Below are 18,914 nucleotides of genomic sequence, written 5' to 3'. Positions count from 1 at the left end.
AAACTCAAAAAAGAAATCGGCCCCTCCGCAGATCAATATTCAGATTCGTTTAATTCCAACTGCGTGATGTTTTGGTGTTGGTCACAGATATGCAGTCTTTAAGAAAACGTAAAAAGGAAAAAAAAAAAAGGTCTTGGTAGGGGGACCCCAGATCTCACGGCCAGTGGATATCAGCCTCTGCAGAACCGGGATTCAGAATGAAATCTTTTCTTTTTTAAATAAACGGAAGAGTCGCTCTCCACTCCTCGCTCGGAAGGTTTCAAAGGTCGTCACACTGAAGCCCGGGGGCGTTCATCTCCCCTGCGGCCCGGAGAAGGGAGAAGGTTGGAGGGAGGAGGGAGGGAGCACACAAAAGCGAGCCGTGCCGAGAGGGCTAATGTTTCCTGTTTGCCTGGAACCCCCTCCCCTGTGTCCCCTCCCCCAGCCCCCTCCCAGCACTCGGGCGGAAGTGAGTTTGCTCCTTTGGAGATTAAAAGGATTCCGAATTCCGATCAGTCCCAATATCCAGCGTACTGAGAGGAGGAGGAGGAAGAGGCGGCAAAGCAGAGAAAGAGGGGGCACGCGCGCGCGTGCACGCAGGCAACCCGAATTGGGGAGTTGTTCAAAGCCCCAGGAGGCCAGGGCGCAAGGCGCGAGCAAAGCCCGGTAGGCGCAGCAGCGCTGCCGGGGCCACCCGAGTCTTGCTCGGCGACTCGTTTCAGAAAGAAGATGACGCGGGAGCGGGCCGGCGGCGTTGACCACGCGGATCCCGAGCTCACCGCGCTGGGCCATTGCCGGTTCCACTGATTCCGGCGCGCCCCGGTGGAGGCTCCGTCCCCGCGGCTCGGGATCGGAGGGGGGGGACCAACGCGAGGGCGAAATGGCCCGATGACAAAGGAAATGTGATCCCCCTTCGCTGCCAAGGTTTCAGAGAGGACGGACGCGAGGAGGAGGAGGGGCGCGGGGCGCGCGCGGAGCTCGGATAGCATTGCACGACGGCTCGCGCGGAGCGGGCAGCGGGTACATCTAATATCTTCCTGCCGATGAATAATTCACGACGGCCCGCGGGGACCTGTGGTCCCGCGTTACGGCGCGGCTAAACCGGAGAAGGAGCTCGCTGGAGGCGCCCAGGCCCGGCGAGGCGGGGGCAAGAGGGCCCAGAGCCGCGTGGGGCGCGCGTGCGTGTTAAGCGCCGGCAGCGCGGCCGGGATCGGCGGGCGCGCGGGAGACTCGAGGCGCGTGGGGCGCGCGTGCGTACTACACGCGTGCGGCCGCAGCGGGCTCCCACTAGCTGCAGCTGCGGCGGGGCCGATCGCCCTGCAGGGAGGCCGCGCCGGGCCGTGCGCAAGCCCGGAGCGCCGCACGCCGGGCCACCCAGGAGCCCGTGGCCGCCGCGTCATGCGGCGGGGCGGTCGGCGTCGCGCGGGGGGACACGGGCTCGGCATCGCGCCGCTCCCGCCTTTACTAGTTTGGGGAGCCTTCCTGTCCCAAGAAGAGACTAAATCCGTTTAAAGAAAAGCCACGCACCAAATACTCGTCGAACCAAATTCTGCTTCTCCCGCCGGGACTGGGATTGCACAGCGGACTCGACTTGGGGGGACTCCCCTCGGCTGGCGAGAAGCTAAGCTACAGCTGCTCCAGGGAGTCCTCTGACCTCCCTGCCCCCGCTCGCCCCTCGCGTGTCGGGACTTGTTCCGGCGCTCCCGCTTCGGGAAAGCACGCGGCCCCCGCGTCCTTTTCCGGGAGGAATCTGTGTCGCCTCCGGAGAGTGGCATTTAATGCCCGCAGCGTCGGGGGTGGCAGCGCGCGGGCCGGACGCGGCGAGGCCGAGCGGGCCGCGCCGCTCTGGTGCCGGCTCCTGGATCGCAGGCCTAATTGATGCCTTTTTCTGAGTGAGTCGGCGGCTCCCCCACCCACCTCGTCCGCGCTCTCCTCTCCTCCTCCTCTTCCTCTCTGGTCTCCTCCCTCCTCCGGGCTTGGTTGCAAATGGCTTCGTTCTCCGAGACCGACTTCCAGATCTGCCTCCTGTGCAAGGAGATGTGCGGCTCGCCGGCGCCGCTCTCCTCCAACTCGTCGGCGTCGTCGTCGTCCTCGCAGACGTCCACGTCGTCGGGGGGCGGCGGCGGGGGCCCCGGGGCTACGGCGCGCCGCCTGCACGTCCTGCCCTGCCTGCACGCCTTCTGCCGCCCGTGCCTCGAGGCGCACCGGCTGCCGGCGGCGGGCGGCGGCGCGCCGGGAGAGCCGCTCAAACTGCGCTGCCCTGTGTGCGACCAGAAGGTCGTGCTGGCCGAGGCGGCGGGCATGGACGCGCTGCCCTCGTCCGCCTTCCTACTCAGTAACCTGCTTGACGCCGTGGTGGCCACGGCCGACGAGCCGCCGCCCAAGAACGGGCGGGCCGGCGCCGCGGCGGGCGCGGGCGGCCACAGCAACCACCGGCACCACGCGCACCACGCGCACCCGCGCGCTGCTGCCTCGGCGCCGCCGCCGCTCCCGCCAGCGCCGCAGCCGCCCGCGCCGCCCCGCTCAGCGCCCGGCGGCCCCGCGGCCTCCCCGTCGGCGCTGCTGCTGCGCCGGCCTCACGGCTGCAGCTCCTGCGACGAGGGCAACGCGGCCTCGTCGCGCTGCCTTGACTGCCAGGAGCACCTGTGCGACAACTGCGTCCGCGCGCACCAGCGCGTGCGCCTTACCAAGGACCACTACATCGAGCGCGGCCCGCCCGGCCCCACAGCGGCCGCCGCCGCGGCACAGCAGCTCGGGCTCGGGCCGTCCTTCCCCGGCGCGCCCTTCTCCATCCTTTCGGTCTTCCCCGAGCGCCTCGGCTTCTGCCAGCACCACGACGACGAGGTGAGTTCGGGGGCCGCTCCCGCGGGGACTGCGGCCGGGCGGCGTGGGGCGCGGGTCTGGCACCCGGGGAGCCGCGTGGGTGCTCGCGCGTGCATCCGGGCAGGCCCCCGAGCAAGGGGAGGGGGTCCTCTCCCTTCCGGATTTCTCGTTTTTCTTTTGGCTACGCGGCAGTCGCTGCCCCAAGCAGATCCTGACCTGGGAAGTGTGTGTGGAGAAGACCTGGCCTCTGTGTGCGGGCTGCGAGAGGTCCCAAAACGCAGAGTCCCCCACTTCCGTATCGAATTTTCTGTGCGGCAAAATGTGGCAGCCGCTGTCTCCAGTTAGGCATGAGCTGGGAAGAGGTAGTTGTGTGCGACTGTGTAGACCCGGCCTCCGTGTGCGAGGGTCCCTCCTCTGCCCTCCGACGGTTCCCGAGGTTGGAGACACCCCCTCTTCTTTAGGGACTCTGATTTCCTCATTCCTGTTTGACAAAGCGTGCAGGTTATTGTTTTAAGTAAGACACGAGATAGAAATGTGTGTATGTGTAGACGTGGTCTCCTTGTGCGGGCACACCAGAGGCCTCCCAGCATGGTGAGGGTTCTCCTTTAAGTTTTTTTCTCAACCTTATTTTTGTTTGTAAAACTCGTCGATTGTTGCTTTTAAGTAGGGCATGAGCCAGGAGGAGATGGTCGTGTGGGTGAGTGTGGGGTGTGCTTGCGCGTGTAGACCTGGTTTCCACGTGCGCGCTTGTGAGGGGAGGACTGTGCTTTTTGTTGGGACACCGTAGCAGTCGTTGCCTCCTGTGTGGAGTAAGAAGAGCCTTCCAGGGTTCTGTTCCCGCACCGTGGAAAAAGCGTGTTCTGGCCCCTGCACCTCCCTTGTATGGAATCGCCCTTCGGCCTCGTGGGCCCACAGCTGCACCGGGAGCAGCGGAATCGGGGGGCCTTGCCCATTGCCCTCACCCAGCTGGAAGTCCTTGGGCCGCCCCCGCCTGCCCCGGCTTCGATCTCTGCGGGAACCGGTTTCCCTGGTTGGGAGGTGTCCCCACCCCGTTCAACCTGGGGCTCGACTTCTCATGGAAAACAAGCCGACCCAATCTACACGCGGCTCGAACCGGGTGCGCAGAGTCCGAGGGCTGCACGGCAGGCTTTGAGCTTATTTGGCTCTTTTGGCTGTTTGTTGAATAAACCTTTCTTGCTTGTTTTTCACATCTTGTGCCACCTTCCACTCACCCGAACCCATTGGAGGAAGGGGCCAGAAGTTTTGAGGCGCAGCCTTTGCTGAGAGGGTCGGTGACTTAATGTGATCTACCTGTAGTCCCTTGGTGAGACTTGGTGCTAGTCTTGCCTTGGGCGCGGGCAGGAGACGGCTCCTGGTGCGAGTTGGCTGCGTGCTAGGTGGAGTGGGCGTGCTGGTTCCGAAAGCGGCTGAGGATTGCCGAGCGCAGCCTTTTCCACGCGTAACCTGTTATTTGGGGAGGAGGGCGGAGCTATTGCCTGCTACCCTTAAGCCGGCTTCTCCTATTGGAAAAAAGTTGAAATTCTAATCTACTTGTTGTGGACGACTCATTTTAAAAGTTTCTTTCTCGGTATGAAGCCTAAGGGGCAGCTATTCTTTTCCTTCCTTTTTTAAGCTTTGAATGGACTCATCTTTAAAGTTTTCCCACATTCATGGTCGAATTTGTGTCTAGTAGGTTCTTTCAAAAATGGATTGAGTTAAAAAAGAAAAAATGGATTGAGTTAAATACTGATCCGAATCCCGGGAATGGAAAGAGGGAGCCAATTCGCCGGGAAGATTAGCGTCGAGGGGGAGGGGAAGGGGGGAGGGAGAGGGCGCCTGGAATCCGCCACAATTTCCCTCCTGGCAGGGGCGTTGATTGAACCCTCCCTCCCAGCAGTTGAGTTTAAATGTCAGGTTTTATTTATATTCCCAGTTAAAGATCCACATACGTTTTATTTGGGTTAAAACAGTAGATGCTCAGTGTTGCCAGACTTGTAAAAGGTTTATACACTTTTAAAATTATTAAACCAGTCAAACGGTATGGGAGCGTGTGAAGTGTCGCTCCCCTCACCCTGGGAGGTACCTGGATGCCCTGAACATTTAGATTTTTTTTTTTAACGTGTGCAATACTAGGTTGAAGTTGTTTGGCAAAGGCACTAAGATATTACACCGTTAGACCAACAATCCTTTTAAAACATGACATTTGCTCAGTTTTGAGCAAAATTCTGCTTCCCCTTCTTGGTTTTTCATTAAAAGAAGAAAACTTGGAAAACAGTTGTTAGATCTCTTTAATCGTTCCTGGATTTGGAATGTTAGGGAATTTAAGTTTAAAGGGACAAACCAATGCTGTGAATGGAGAAGTGAAGTGTTGGGAGGGAAAGCACCAGGTTCACAGAGGGGATCCCACCCACGGCCTAAATTCTTCGTTTCCTTCCAAGGGAGTGATCCTTCACAGTTTAGTAATATTGTTCCTTTAAAAAACCATTCTTCGGATTGGGAAAAGGAGACTGAGGGCACTGTGAAGGACGATCGTCCTGTCCTCTATTTGATTGTGACGGACTGGATACCTAAATCCATGTGTTTTACAGTAGGTACAGTCTACTTCAGTTTTTGAAACGTGCTCCTTTACTGAGTTGCCTCCCGGGTCAACAGGCTCCATTAAATAATTCAGGGCGCCCTTGCCTGATGGAGACTAATGCCACCTGACCTTGGGAAGAGGGCCCCGACGCCTGGGTCTTCCCCTTTAATTTTAAGGAGGGGTGCCTCCGAGAGTTGGCCACCTAGGGGTGCGGGAAGCAGCCGGTAGGGTCTCTTCCCAGACTGCTTTCCTTAAGCATTCCCCGCACCCCCCCGGAAATGGCTCCTCAGGACTGACAAGGTGGTGTTCTGAGCACTGGTTTAAAACTTAAAACTTAATTTTAAAATCTAAAAGGAGGGAGCTGGGGTTTTCCAACGGAATGATGAGGGCTGTTTGCTCCCACTCTGTAATTTGGTCCATTTAAAAAACAGAGTTTGGGTTTTTCGCTTTAGTGGTCAGTCTGAAAGGCCTGCAGGCGCCGAGGCAGGCGGTTAGCCAGGCCGGGAATTGGGGGCCGCGCGCCTCCCGCGGGGCCTGGGAGAGGCGGGTGGAGGCGCCGCGGCGGTGGGCCAGCCCCAGCCCGGCCGGCCCGGAGCCCGCCTCGGCGAGCCGGAGGCGGCGGGGCCGAGAAGGGGTCTCCACGCATCTGGGGGGGAGAGTTAGGGAGTTGAGTGGGGCTGGAGCGCGCTGCTCCCACCTTCACGAGGTGCCTTTTAATGTGTTAATTGCACGTGGGATGTGAGCCCGTGGCTGCCTTGGAGGCGACACTGGAAGCAGAAAGGGTGTGTGAGTGTGTTCAGAGCTCGGGCGGTAGGATTCTGTAAATGGCGAGAAGCGGAGTGGGGTCTGAGCCTGTTCCGGTCCCCGGGAAAGGCCCTGTCACTGGGGGGGGGGGGACGGGGGGGCGGTGGTGACCCAGTTGCCATCTTGAGCCGCGGGATATTTTGTAGCTCGAGGATGGCAGTGTTGTTCCCCGTTATGAAGGTGGGGGTGGGGGAGGATTTTCCTGAGTCTCCTGTATGGAAAATGGGGTGTAGGTGCTGATACAATTTATTTTCACTCCCTGGAAATATAGGTTCTAGAATTCCAATCCAGTGTGACCCTAAGTATTGAGCCATCCTAGGCTTGGGGGGGGACTATCTTTCCCCAGGAAACCACTCAAAAAATCAGCCTCAAACCACTGAGGAAGACGGTTTGCTGCCTGAACTAATTGGTCGTGGAATGAATTCTTGTATCTTATTTTGAATAAGTTCTTGTAAATGGGGATTGTACCAGTATTGGCACCAATGTTTTTCATTCCCAGTCTAAGCTTTTTCAGGCATGCATACTCAGTGTATGTTTTAAAATAATATGCGTGTGTTTTGTACATTGTAAAATTGACAGCAAGAGGTTTTTTTTTTTAAGGACGAGAAAAAGTGAGTAGAAATGTGCATTCTAGTTGTTTCTGTGCCCTATTTTCAACGCGTTCTATAGGACGTTTTATCTATAGATGGATATGTGTCTGCATAGCACACACATCTCACCTATTCACCAGAAAACCAAACTTTCCATACCTTGGAAATAATTGGAGGTTCCTGCTTTGAATCTAGTTCAGCAGGTGGATGTTTGTAGATTGAAATCTGTTGAATTAAGAAAATGCTTGATGAATGGGGAATTCCCTGGCAGTCCAGTGGTTAGGACTCCATTCTCTCACTGTTGAGGGGGCCCAGGTTCAATCCCTGGTTGGGGAACTAAGATCCCACAAGCTTCGAGGCATAGCCAATTAAAAAAAGAAGAAGAAAATGCACACGTATGTAATTTTAAAACATATTTCAGGTCACTAAAACCAACATTAAAATGTGTAGTTTTCTAATTTCTTCTAACATGTAAAATTTTGAGCACAACTGTTTGGCTTTTTTATGTTTTCATTTAAAAACTTCTGTGCATATATAGAAAGGGAGTTAGTTTTGGAGGAAGCCTTAAATGAGGAGGTGAAATGGTTAAAATGCTTTTGTTGAGGTAGTTTGCCAGAAGAAAGGGTTTTATAAGTTTTTCTGATTATGAAGAATTTTAATTTACTTGATAATTCTATATAGCTCTGAAATTTAATCCCCTCCAAATTTTATTTCCTTTGGTGCTAACTGAAGTCACATGGGTTGCTTACTCGCCAGCTCCTCACACAGGGCAAGGTTTATTTCAGATGTATTCATTCTTAGCTAATAAAGGACCATTTCAATGTCATTCTTCATGACACTTAAGTGAAAAGTTGAGAATTCTACCATGCAGGCGATTTCAAAGTAGTGTTTCCTCCCCCTTTTCCCCGTAACACTGACAAAGAGTTGAAGGCTTGGCTCACTAAGGCTGTTTGTGCCACCTCTCTTACTTTGGAAGAGAGCGGATAAAAAATTACAGTTGCCTAAAGGGAGCAAAAGGTGCCACCACTGCAGTCCACTTTGTTCCTAGTTCTTTGACCTTTCAAGCTTTGTGACTTGCAGGAGGAGGCTTGAGCCATCTTTCCTCTCCAGTTGATGTGACCTCCTGCTTCTTCAATACTAAATTATTCTTCTCCCTTTGAGGTTTTGTCTGTACCCACAAACCTAGTTGACTGAAACCAGATTGACTGTTTTGATTGACAAGACTCTGGCTTGTTAACAGAAAAATTGGTAAGGGTGGGGGGGATGAGCGTGGGCAATTTACATCTGAAACTGTGGCTTAAACCCTATTCCAGCGTAATTCTTTGCCTCTTCAGATTGCATCTCCAGTTTCCTTCATGTTTTAGATAGTTGGCTTACAGTTGGCTTTGAAGGTATGGTGGGTGGAATGAAACGGGAAGACCCCTAACGCCTGGGTTTAATCTCCCACTAACACCCAACTGAAATTTTGAGAGATTCATATTTAATCTGAAGACATCAGGCCAATTTTTAAAAATTTAATTAATTAATTTGTTTTTGGCTGCGTTGGGTCTTCCTTGCTGCGAGTGGGCTTTTTCTAGTTGTGGTGAGCGGGGACTACTCTGTTGCGGTGCGTGGGCTTCTCATTGCAGTGGCTTCTCTTGTTGCAAGCATGGACTCTAGGTGCGTGGGCTTCAGTAGTTGTGGCTCGCGGGCTCTAGAGCGCAGGCTCAGTAGTTGTGGCTCGCGGGCTTAGTTGCTCCGTGGCATGTGGGATCTTCCCGGACCAGGGCTCGAACCCTTGTCCCCTGCATTGGCAGGCAGATTCTTAACCACTGTGCCACCAGGGAAGTCCTAAGGGTGCAATTCTTGATTGTGATTATTTATCTGACAGGCTTTTCTTGATTGTGATTGTTTATCCGACAGGCTTGTGCAAAATTGCACATTCTGTCATTGTTAATGAGATCTTTTTTTAAAAAATATTAATGGGATTTGAATGAAACGAAGCAGTGTGCACAAGACAATGAAGTGGGTCAGGTCAGTTGTGTAGACTGAGGGCTCCCCTCATGGCTCCCACATCTTGTGAATTTTGAGGGTCCCTTAGTGGGCTTTGGAAGCCCCCCTGCCCTGCCTCTGTCAAACATCTGTCAGCAACTGTATCCTTAGTTGTTATTGTTGCTTCTGGAAAGTTCGGGCAGCCATTTCCTTCTATCTAGCCTTGTTGAAATGCCAGTGGAGTTTGCAGCCTTCTTTAATGTCTTCGACTAATTGGGATAGTTATAAAGATGTTCTTCTTCTAAAAAATCTGCACATGGATATTTTGCTGCTAAATATGGATCTGATAGAACATTTTCAGCACAGGTGTTTAAAAAATGAGAATTGTGAATAGGTTGCATCAGCAGTCATGATTATGGTGTGTTTAGATAGACCACATCCGCAGATTTTGTTCTGTGCTCTCTGCCTCTTTAAGATCAATGTCAGAGGGAGATCTTTCTCTTAGGATCATCTGTAGGCTTATACTGGGTAAGTGTTGACCAGAAAAGTGGATATGGTAAAGGAAGTTTTAGTAGGAGTTGGGATAATGTTTTTGTGATATTTCTTATTAAAGCTGTCTATTTGGCTTTATTTTTACTTAAGCATTTAGGCAATGTGGTTTTAGGTTGAAATTTCTTGCTCTGCGTTAGTTTTCTCGTCTGTAACACTTTGCAGTGTTAAGGATTCCAGTTAACATATTTAAAGAGTCTGTAGCACAGTAGAAGCCAATTGTAAACACTTGTAATAGTTTTGCTTTGTTTTGTTTTATTAATTTATTTTATTTATTTATCTTTGGCTGCGTTGGGCTCTCTCTCGTTGCATCGAGCGCGGGCTACTCTTCGTTGTGGTGCGCAGTTTTCTCATTGCGGTGGCTTCTCTGGTTGTGGAGCACAGGCTCTAGACGCCCGGGCTTCAGTAGTTGTGGCGCACGGGCTTAGTTGCTCCGTGGCATGTGACATCTTCCGGGACCAGGGCTTGCCGTGTCTCCTACATTGGCAGGCGGATTCTTAACCACTGCGCCACCAGGGAAGTCCCAGGTTTTTTTTTTTTTTTAATTAAGAATTTTTTAATTGAAGTATAGTTGATTTACAACGTTGTGTTAATTTTTGCTGTACAGCCAAGTGATTCAGTTATACATATATATTCTTTTGAAAATATCTTTTCCATTATGGTTTATCATAGGATACTGAATATGGTTCTCTGTGCTATACAGTAGGACCTTGTTGTTTGTAATAGCTTTTATTAATAAACTATTGAGTGTTGCAGCAGACTCCTCACCCCACCCCTCTTTCCCCCAGAGTGGATGCTGTAGAAGAAAACTAATGTCAGTGTTGGAAATTGTGGCTTCTGTTAGTTTACTATGATCTAAACGGAAGGATGTAGTGATTCTTTGAGGTGATGCAAAGTGAACTGGAGAAACATGCATAAAACTTGTTTCACCTTAGAAAAACTGGACCTCAACTTTAACTTCTGGTCTAGACCATCTTAGGGGGTTATAGGGCTCCCCGAGCCTATGGGAAAAGATGGGCACAACTGTGTTTAGAGGCTACATCAATGCCCTCAGCTTTTTTTTTTTTTTTTTTTAAGAGATGGAAGGCCACTGTTTCTGTTCACATTTTATATGGTGTATTTGACAACCATTAATCTTTAAAGACTTGATCTTTTTTGGCACCATGACATTTCAAGGAAATGGATCAACTTGCTCAAGGGAACAGTCTGATTTCAGGGACTGGAATATTTTATAAGCTTTAATTTCACGGTGTTGTCAGGTGTGTGTTTAGGTGTTCCTGAAGAGGAAGCTTCAGTTATCACAAGAAAGGCCTTAAATCATCATAGAAAAACTGCTACTTTACAAACGGGGAGACAGGCTGGGGTGATGAAATGACTTAAGCAGGAACTTACCTAGTCTAGCATTCTTTTCACACTGCTAGTTATTTTTTATTTTTTTAATTAAAAATTAAAACAAAAATTTTTTTTTGGCTGTGCTGTGCAGCTTGTGGAATCTCAGTCCCCCGACCAGGGATTGAACCCAGGCCATGGTAGTGAAAGCCTGGAATCCTAATCACTAGACCACCAGGGAACTCCCCACACTACTATTTATATACAATATTTGGAAAATTTAATATTTTTTTGAAACTAGTTCATAAAAGTCTTATTTTTTTAAAATTAATTAATTTTTATTTATTTATTTTTGTCTGCGTTGGGTCTTCCTTGCTGCACACGGGTTTTCTCTAGTTGCGGCGAGCGGGAGCTACTCTTCATTGCGGTGCACGAGCTCTGGTCATGTGGGCTTCAGTAGTTGTGGCGCACAGGCTTTGTTGCTCTGCGGCATGTGGGATCTTCCCGGACCGGGGCACGAACCCGTGTCCCCTGCATCGGCAGGCGGACTCTCAGCCACTGCGCCAACAGGGAAGCCCTGGCAGGCGGATTCTTAACCGCCGTGCCACCAGGGAAGCCCAAGTTTGATGTTTAATATTAAACTTCTTGCTTGAATCTTTAGCTTCTTGTGTTTTATCTTGTTTTTGGTCTTTTAAAGTTATTAAGGAGAAAAATAGCGCACAGGTAATTACAAATGGGCCACAGTATGGTCTCTTGGCAAAAGTGAGTGTGACTGTCATTACCGTGACTACTTCTTCTTCCAGAATGAACTTAATGCGAAGTATTATCAGAACAATGATTTAGCAAGGAAGAGGCCTTGAGTTTTGTGCTTTTAAAGTTATTTATTTATTTATTTATTTGGCTGCATTGGGTCTTTGTTGCTGCACGTGGGCTTTCTCTGGTTGTGGTGAGCAGGGGCTACTCTTTGTTGCGGTGCACGGGCTTCTTATTGTGGTGGCTGCGCCGGCTTCAATAGTTGTGGGCTCTAGAGCGCAGGCTCAGTAGTTGCGGCTCATGGGCTTAGTTGCTCCGTGGCATGTGGGATCTTCCCGGACCAGGGCTCGAACCTGTGTCCCCTGCATCGGCAGGCGGATTCTTCACCACTGCGCCACCAGGGAAGTCCGAGGCCTTGGGTTTTAATTAGTCTCTTGAAATAATGTCTGTCTCATAGCAGATCTCCACAGTATCAAAGTGAGAAGGGTACTTCCTCTGTCAACCAACCTCTAACATAGGCCTGTTCTTCCGTGATCTCAGGCAGTGGAGACCCCTACCCGCCCTTGCCCCAGTACTCTTGCCCTGTGGCCCCAGCACTTCAGAGCAACTACTCTGGCACTGGTGGGGCTCACCAGATCTGACCTTGGTTGATGTTAGTGGACTTAAGGACCAATTCGAGAAAGATGTTGCCAGGTTGCTGGTTCTCAGTGGTGATGCAAGTTGGGTTTAATCAGAATATGCTCGTGATGCTGCCTTGATCCCTTTGCCAGAAACAAAGGAGACCTCTTCCTTTTTTTTTTTTTTTTTTACCACTGCGCCACCAGGGAAGCCCAGACCTCTTCCTTTTCAAGCCACAGAATGCCCTGAAAATGTTCTCTCACATTATGTAGTTGGGGGATTAAAAGGGGAACAGTAAATGGGAAAATGCTTGTAGCTTCTTGGTGTAAAGACAAGAGAGCATGAACTTTAGAGTAAGAAGACCTGGGTTCACAGCCTGGTGTTACGCGGAAGTAGCTGTGTGACCTTGGACAAGTCACTTAACCTTTCAGGTGGAAATGGTAGGAGTAGTATTAGAGACCTATTTGTGGAGGGGAGTTATGATTTATACGAAGATGCTTTGAAGGAGTTAGAAAAAAAGCTTTAAAATTTACTTATTTATGGCTGTGTTGGGTCTTCGTTTCTGTGCGGGGGCTTTCTCCAGTTGCGGCGAGCAGGCCTCTCACAGTCACGGCCTCTCGTTGTGGAGCACAGGCTCCAGACGTGCAGGCTCAGTAGCTGTGGCTCATGGGCCCAGTTGCTCCGTGGCATGTGGGATCCTCCCAGACCAGGGCTCGAACCCGTGTCCCCTGCATTGGCGGGCGGATTCTTAACCACTGCACCACCAGGGAAGCCCAGAAAAATTTGTTTCAGTATGCATGTACATAACTGTGTGAGTCTCCCTGAAAAAAAAAAATTTGGCTTCAATTTTTCCCACAGGTTGCAGCCAAACGGGTAAAATTCCTTCTTCGTGAAGTTAAATATGTTGCTTATCCTTCTTAAAAGAATACTTCCTGGTTGATGGCCAAGCGATATTTGATACCATGAAATAATTTGCACGGTTTCTCATTGCTGACAGGACTTGATGTGTTAAGATTTGTCATCAAAATATTTGAATGTCTGTTTTCTGCTAGGAATTTCGCTCCTTGCTGAGGATGCTGGAGCCTTGCGGTTAGTCTACTGGGAAGACAGAACTGGAAGAAAGTAGTTGATGGGGAAGGAGGATTCTTACCTTCCTGGGTGGCTACTTTATATATGGTCTCATTTACATTACCAGAGGAAATATAAGTGTTAAAAAGCTCGTGGCATCTAAACAGAGGTTCTGACTGGGAGATGAGTTTGGGTTGAGAGGAGTTTAAGATGAATCTTGGAGAATGGTGGGATTTAGGTAGAAGATGGAAGAAAGGCAGGAGTGGTTTCAAGGAGCCTGCATTGGATTGACTCTAGAGGAGGGTGTGTAGTCTTGATCTTTTATCTAATTATTCCTTTCAGCATGCCTAAGAAAGGTGTTAGGGTCCCCTCACCCCCTTTTAAATTGAAGAATAGTTGATTTACAATATTATATTAGTTTCAGTTGTATAGTATAGTGATTCAGTATTTTAGGTTATATTCCATTAAGAGTTATTGCAAAATAAAGGCTATAATTCTCTCTGCTGTACAGTATATCCTTGTTGCTTATCCATTTTATACATAGTAGTTTGTACCTCTTAATCCCATGCCCCTATCTTGCCCCTACCCACTTCCCTCTCCCCACAGGGAGCCACTAGTTTGTGTTTTTTTGTGTGTTCTTTTTTTTTTTTTCCTCACTGCTGTGGGAGGGATCTTAGTTGCCCCCCCAGGGATCGAACTTGTGCCCCCTGCAGTGGAAGCATGGAGTCTCTAACCATTGGACAGGCCAGGGAAGTCCCTAGTTTGTGTTCTATGTCTGTAAGTCTGTTTCTGTTTTGCTATTCATTTGTTTTATATTTTAGATTCCACGAATAACGGATGTCTTTTTCTGACTTATTTCACTAAGTGTAGTATTCTCTAGGTCCATCTACATTGCTGCAAGTGGCAAAATTTCATTCTTTTTTGTGGCTGAGTAGTATTCCATTGTATATTTATTCCACATCTTTATCCAAATTCATCTGTTGACAGACACTTAGGTTGCTTCCATATCTTGGGTATTGTAAATAGTGCTGCTGTGAACATAAGGGTGGACATATATTCAAATTAGCATTTTCATGTTTTCCAAATATCTACCCAGGAGTGGAATTGTTGGGTCATTTGGTAGTTCTGTTTTTTAGGGATCCCCTCCTTTTTTATTCTTCTTAGCCGGGGTGGTTACTGATACGTAGAAGAAACAAATATCAGTCTGGAGCCAGAGCCACTTTAGTTACTTTAACAGGTCTTTTTTTTTTTTTTTTTTTTTTTTTTTTTTGCTGTGCATGGGCCTCTCACTGTTGTGGCCTCTCCCGTTGCGGAGCACAGGCTCCAGACGCACAGGCTCAGCAGCCATAGCTCACGGGCCCAGCCGCTTCTTGGCATGTGGGATCCTCCCGGACCAGGGTACGAACCCGTGTCCCCTACATCGGCAGGCGGACTCTCAACCATTGCGCCACCAGGGAAGCCCAAACAGGTCATTTAATGTAAAGAATTGTTAGTGTTATTTGAGTTAACTGAGAAGCTGCAGTGCAAGGAAAGAGCACTCGGGTACCTGGGAAGTAGCAGCTGTGGGAAGCAGCTCCCACCCCAGGGCTGGGAGATGGGAAGAGAAAAGGTTGGAGTTGTTAAGACATAGGAGGGTACCTGTGGGTCTGGCCAGGGACGCATGACGCTGGAGTAAGAAGTCTGTAGAGGGTACCACCCAGGAAGCAGGACAGCAGAGAGCGAAGCCTTTCTCCCCCTCACATCCCCTATTGTCTGAGTCACAAGCATTCAGCGGGCAAAGCAGAGATGTGGTCTACTCGGGAGGGTGGGTTCGAGCTGAGAGACAATAAGAATTCAGTAAGCAGCACAGCTGGGGAGATGGAATCGCACTTGGGCCACTCCTTCCGGCAGCACCACTTGGTGCTTGATTCCATTTGAAAATTTCATGAAAATACGGGGGGAGACCTCAGGCTAAGGAGGACCAGAACGTGTCCAAAGTTAGCAGTGCCGTTCCTGTCAGTGTGTTTCCAGTCTCGACTAACCCAGCTTGCTGTTGACTTGCCAGCAGGCTGCACCAGCCACGGACAGCCCACGCCCTGCTTCCAGCTCTCTGAGTCATGTATGTGCTTACCAAGAGAGGCTGCTGCTTTTGTTCCCAGACTTACGTACGTTCTTCATATTTGTTTCTGTAATTATACAGTTTAAGTAAAAATGAAACAAGTGCAGAGAATTTCTAGGTAAGCAGACCTGAATTTCTATGAAATCGGATTTGGTGTAAAGCAGGAGGCCCTGGGGAAAGAGCAGTGAGCAAAATAGCCCTGAATCCCTTTCTTTGTGGAGCTTACACAACCAGTTTGGGATTGGGGGATTCTCCTTGCCTTCCCCAAAGGCTGGTGCACCGGGGCATCCGTGGGTACCTCCCTGGTGTGAGCTAGACCCGTGCAGCCCATTATGGTTATAACCTTGAGTGAGGGGAGGAGCCTCAGCCCTGCAGGAAGGAGCTCCGTTCCCTGCTTCCCCTTCCTCTCCTCGGCCTTTGGGACGACCTGCCCCCACCCCACCCCCATGGCTTTGTCCTGCAGTTCAGGGGGCAGTTTGTGCTGCAGAACCTTAGGCTGAGAGGGAAGGCCTCACTTCTTACTAAGTCGGGTGATTTCCTATTTTGATTTTTTGGTATTTGTTTTTATGTATTGAGGTAGATACGCACATTGTAAGATTCACCTTTTTTTCGTGTACAATTCTGCACCTTTTGACAAGAGCATAGAGTGCAGTCACCACCATGCCCAGTACAGAGCATCCCATCACCCCAAATGCTCTGACCCCCAGCCTCAGGCAGCCCTCTACCTGTTCTCCAGTCCTATGGTTTTGTCTTCTCCAGAAGATCATGAATCTGACAGTGTTGATTCCTTGAGTCGGGCTTTTTCCACTTGCCAAGCTGCATTCGCTGGAATCAGTGGTGCCTCCCTATTTGTTGCCGAGTAGTTTTCCATTGTATGAATGTACCACAGTTTATACATTCGCCAGTTGGAGGACACTCGTGTTTCCTGTTTTTGGCGATGGCGACTGTTTATGTTATTGCCTGGAATATGAGCAGCGCTGTGTTGAGTGTTGGTGGTCACTGTCTTCTGCTGGAGCCTCCATTTTGATCAGGAACATTTGTCAGCAAAAGTGTGTGGCTTTGTGCCTCCCGTTTCCTCATCACTCTATAGGATGGTAACATTTGCATTCATCTGCCTAGGGCTGTCTTTTTTTGTTTGAGAATTAAATGAGGTATTTTCTGATGAAAAATTGCAATGTGTGCTATATATAAATATAAGTGAACAAAAAGGACCTACTGTATAGCGCAGGGAACTATACTCAATATTTTGTAATAACCTGTAAGGGAAAAGAATTCGAAAAGGAGTATATATGCATATATAACTAAATCCTTGTGCTGTATACCTGAAACTAACATGATACTGTAAATCAACTCTACTTCAATAAAATAATTTCTAAAGTAATAAACATAAGTGAAGATAGAAATTCAAAGTGAAGGAATTGCTTTGGGGACAGTGCTGCAGGGGGCAGTGGAAGCACCTGCCAGCCACCCACCAGTCCTGCCCTTTATTTTTAATAACTTCTCAGAAAAATTCCCTTTGGTTTTTTTTTTCTTTTATAAATTTATTTATTTACATTTATTTTTGGCTGCGTTGGGTCTTTGTTGCTGCGCGTGGGCCTTCTCTAGTTGCGGTGAGCAGGGGATAGTCTTCCTTGTGGTGCGCGGGCTTCTCATTGCGCTGGCCTCTCCTGTTGCCGAGCACGGGCTCTAGGTGCACAGGCTTCAGTAGTTGTGGCTCGAGGGCTCCAGAGTGCAGGCTCCACAGTTGTGGCGCACGGGCTTAGTTGCGCCGCAGCTTGTGGGATCCTCCCAGACCAGGGCTCGAACCCGTGTCCCTTGCACTGGCAGGTGGATTGTTAACCAACCACTGTGCCACCAGGGAAGCCCCCCTTTGGTTTTTATTTCCCTTTTTGTTGTTGTTGTTAGCTTTATCAGAGCTTTCAGAGATTTAGAGGAATATGCGAAGAGGAAAATTTATTTTACCAATTTAACCAGATATTTTAAAAGCCACATGGGTGCAAATAAAAAATAAATAAAGTATAGCTCTCATCAGCGATGGACCAACCCAAATATCTGGAGCTTTGAGGGAATTTTGGAAAGAATCACCTCCAGGGAGTGTAAATGAAGTTAGGTTTGTGTCTCCACTTTAAACTGAAGGTTAGTAGGGGGAAAAGGGGTTTCGTGTTCGAGTTTATATTTATGGTGATGAGTGGAAACCAAGTTATGAAGGCGTAGCAAAATCCTCTTCTTAGCAAGAGATAGCGGTTAATTGTGTACAACATTTGGGGTTCACAACAGCTATTAATTTTGTGATCTTACTCATCCTTAAGTATATTGTGCAGTAAAAAGACAGACATACCTTGAGATCCAATAACTGAGGTATAGTTGTTAATTGTATTGAAATGTTAGTAACATACAGAAACATGCAAAGAAAGGCAGTGAATATATCTGGGCATCTTAGATTGTGAAAATGCTTCTACTGCAGCTAGTTTTGAAGTTGGAAAGCAAACATTTCCCTTGCTCATAAAAGGACGGATGGTGTTTCACATTTGCTGTTTTCAGCATTCATATTAGTGGTCCTTTTTTTTTTTCCCTGTATCGGTTGTATCGTGTTTACTGCAGAACCAAGCACAGAATTTGTCTGAACTTAATGTTCATCAGTGCCTATTTGTTCTAGCCCCACAGAATTTATTTTCAAGGTTTTTTCTATTTCTTTGCTTGTTGGGATGCAAAACCAATTCTCTTCTTCTCCACCAAAAACAAAACAAAACAACAACAAAATGCATGAAAAGCAATAGATAAATAAATGGGAATAAAATCTTAAGAGGCATGTAAGATGAAATGATGAAGATGAGGAGGGGATATTTGGCCTTGGTTTGGGAGAAAGGATTGAGTTTCAGGCTCTGTTGAGTCCTCGATGTTGGCTTGTATAACGTGATGGAGGGGGTGTTGCATGGGGGGAGCCAGAGTATCCAAGGCATAACATTATGGTTTCAGCAGATGAGGGGGTGTTGCATGGGGGAAGCCCAGAGTATCCAGAGCATAACATTCTGTGGTTTCAGCAGCAGATTAAGAAAAAAAAAAAAATCTAAAAACTAACTGGGGGAGGTATCCCTGTCCTGTCTGCCAGGCCCTTCTTATTTCAGCTCCTCGACTTTCAGTTGGCACTTGTAAATGTTGTCACTCACTGTGGGAGGGTCTCACCCCTTCTTGGTGCTAAATGCAGATAGGTTTGCCACAGTGAACACAAAAGAGGAACACGGATGAATGAGTGCTTAATACAAACCATAGAACATTTGCAAACACTTGACAGGGGCTATAAAGGGGGAAGAGGTAGCAATTTTGTTTTAAATTTGTGTTCTTTTAACAACATTGGGAAGTTTTTTTTTTCCTTAACTGACTTTTGTTTTTTCCTTAACTGACTTGTTTAGACTTCACAGCACTTGTCATTTTGGGTGGTAATTTTTCTGAATATGTATGTCTCTGTGACTTTATTTATTTGACCTTTCCTTCCTTCCTTCACCATCCTCAGCTTGTAGTTGCTGGATGAATAGAAAATTGAGATTGTTCTCGGGGCTACCTGTATTCCCTCCCAGGAAGTAACTTGGGCCACTTAACTCTAATCCTTATTTAATTATGCAAGTAATAAATATCTTTGTTCAGATTATCTGTAAAAAAAAAATTTTTTTTTTTTGTAAAAAAAATTTTAAAGTGTACCCCCAGTCCTACTTCTTCCCAAAGTGTGTGATCTGTGTTTGTTTTCTTCCAAACCTTA

The 18,914-nt window shown here is 48.7% G+C and overlaps 2 protein-coding genes across 2 annotated transcripts in view; one reads left to right on the top strand and one right to left on the bottom strand.

The window, feature by feature from the left end:
- Positions 1-491: 491 nt before the first annotated feature.
- On the bottom strand, positions 492-1,424 carry LOC102995798 (translation initiation factor IF-2). Its single transcript, XM_055080008.1, is given in 5 exon segments — positions 492-595; positions 598-622; positions 625-840; positions 843-1,016; positions 1,098-1,424. Coding segments are annotated over 5 exon segments (846 nt in total).
- Positions 1,425-1,965: 541 nt separating this feature from the next.
- The window catches only part of TRIM71 (tripartite motif containing 71), a 58,387-nt gene continuing 41,438 nt past the window's right edge, over positions 1,966-18,914 (top strand). Inside the window, exon 1 of the mRNA XM_024116497.1 lies at positions 1,966-2,823. Within this exon, the coding sequence (XP_023972265.1) occupies positions 1,966-2,823 (858 nt within the window). The remainder of the gene's footprint in view (positions 2,824-18,914) is intronic.

This window comes from Physeter macrocephalus, chromosome 18, assembly GCF_002837175.3.
Source record: "Physeter macrocephalus isolate SW-GA chromosome 18, ASM283717v5, whole genome shotgun sequence".
NCBI classification, from domain to species: Eukaryota; Metazoa; Chordata; class Mammalia; order Artiodactyla; family Physeteridae; genus Physeter; species Physeter macrocephalus.
This window is presented reverse-complemented; position numbering and strand designations above follow the sequence as displayed.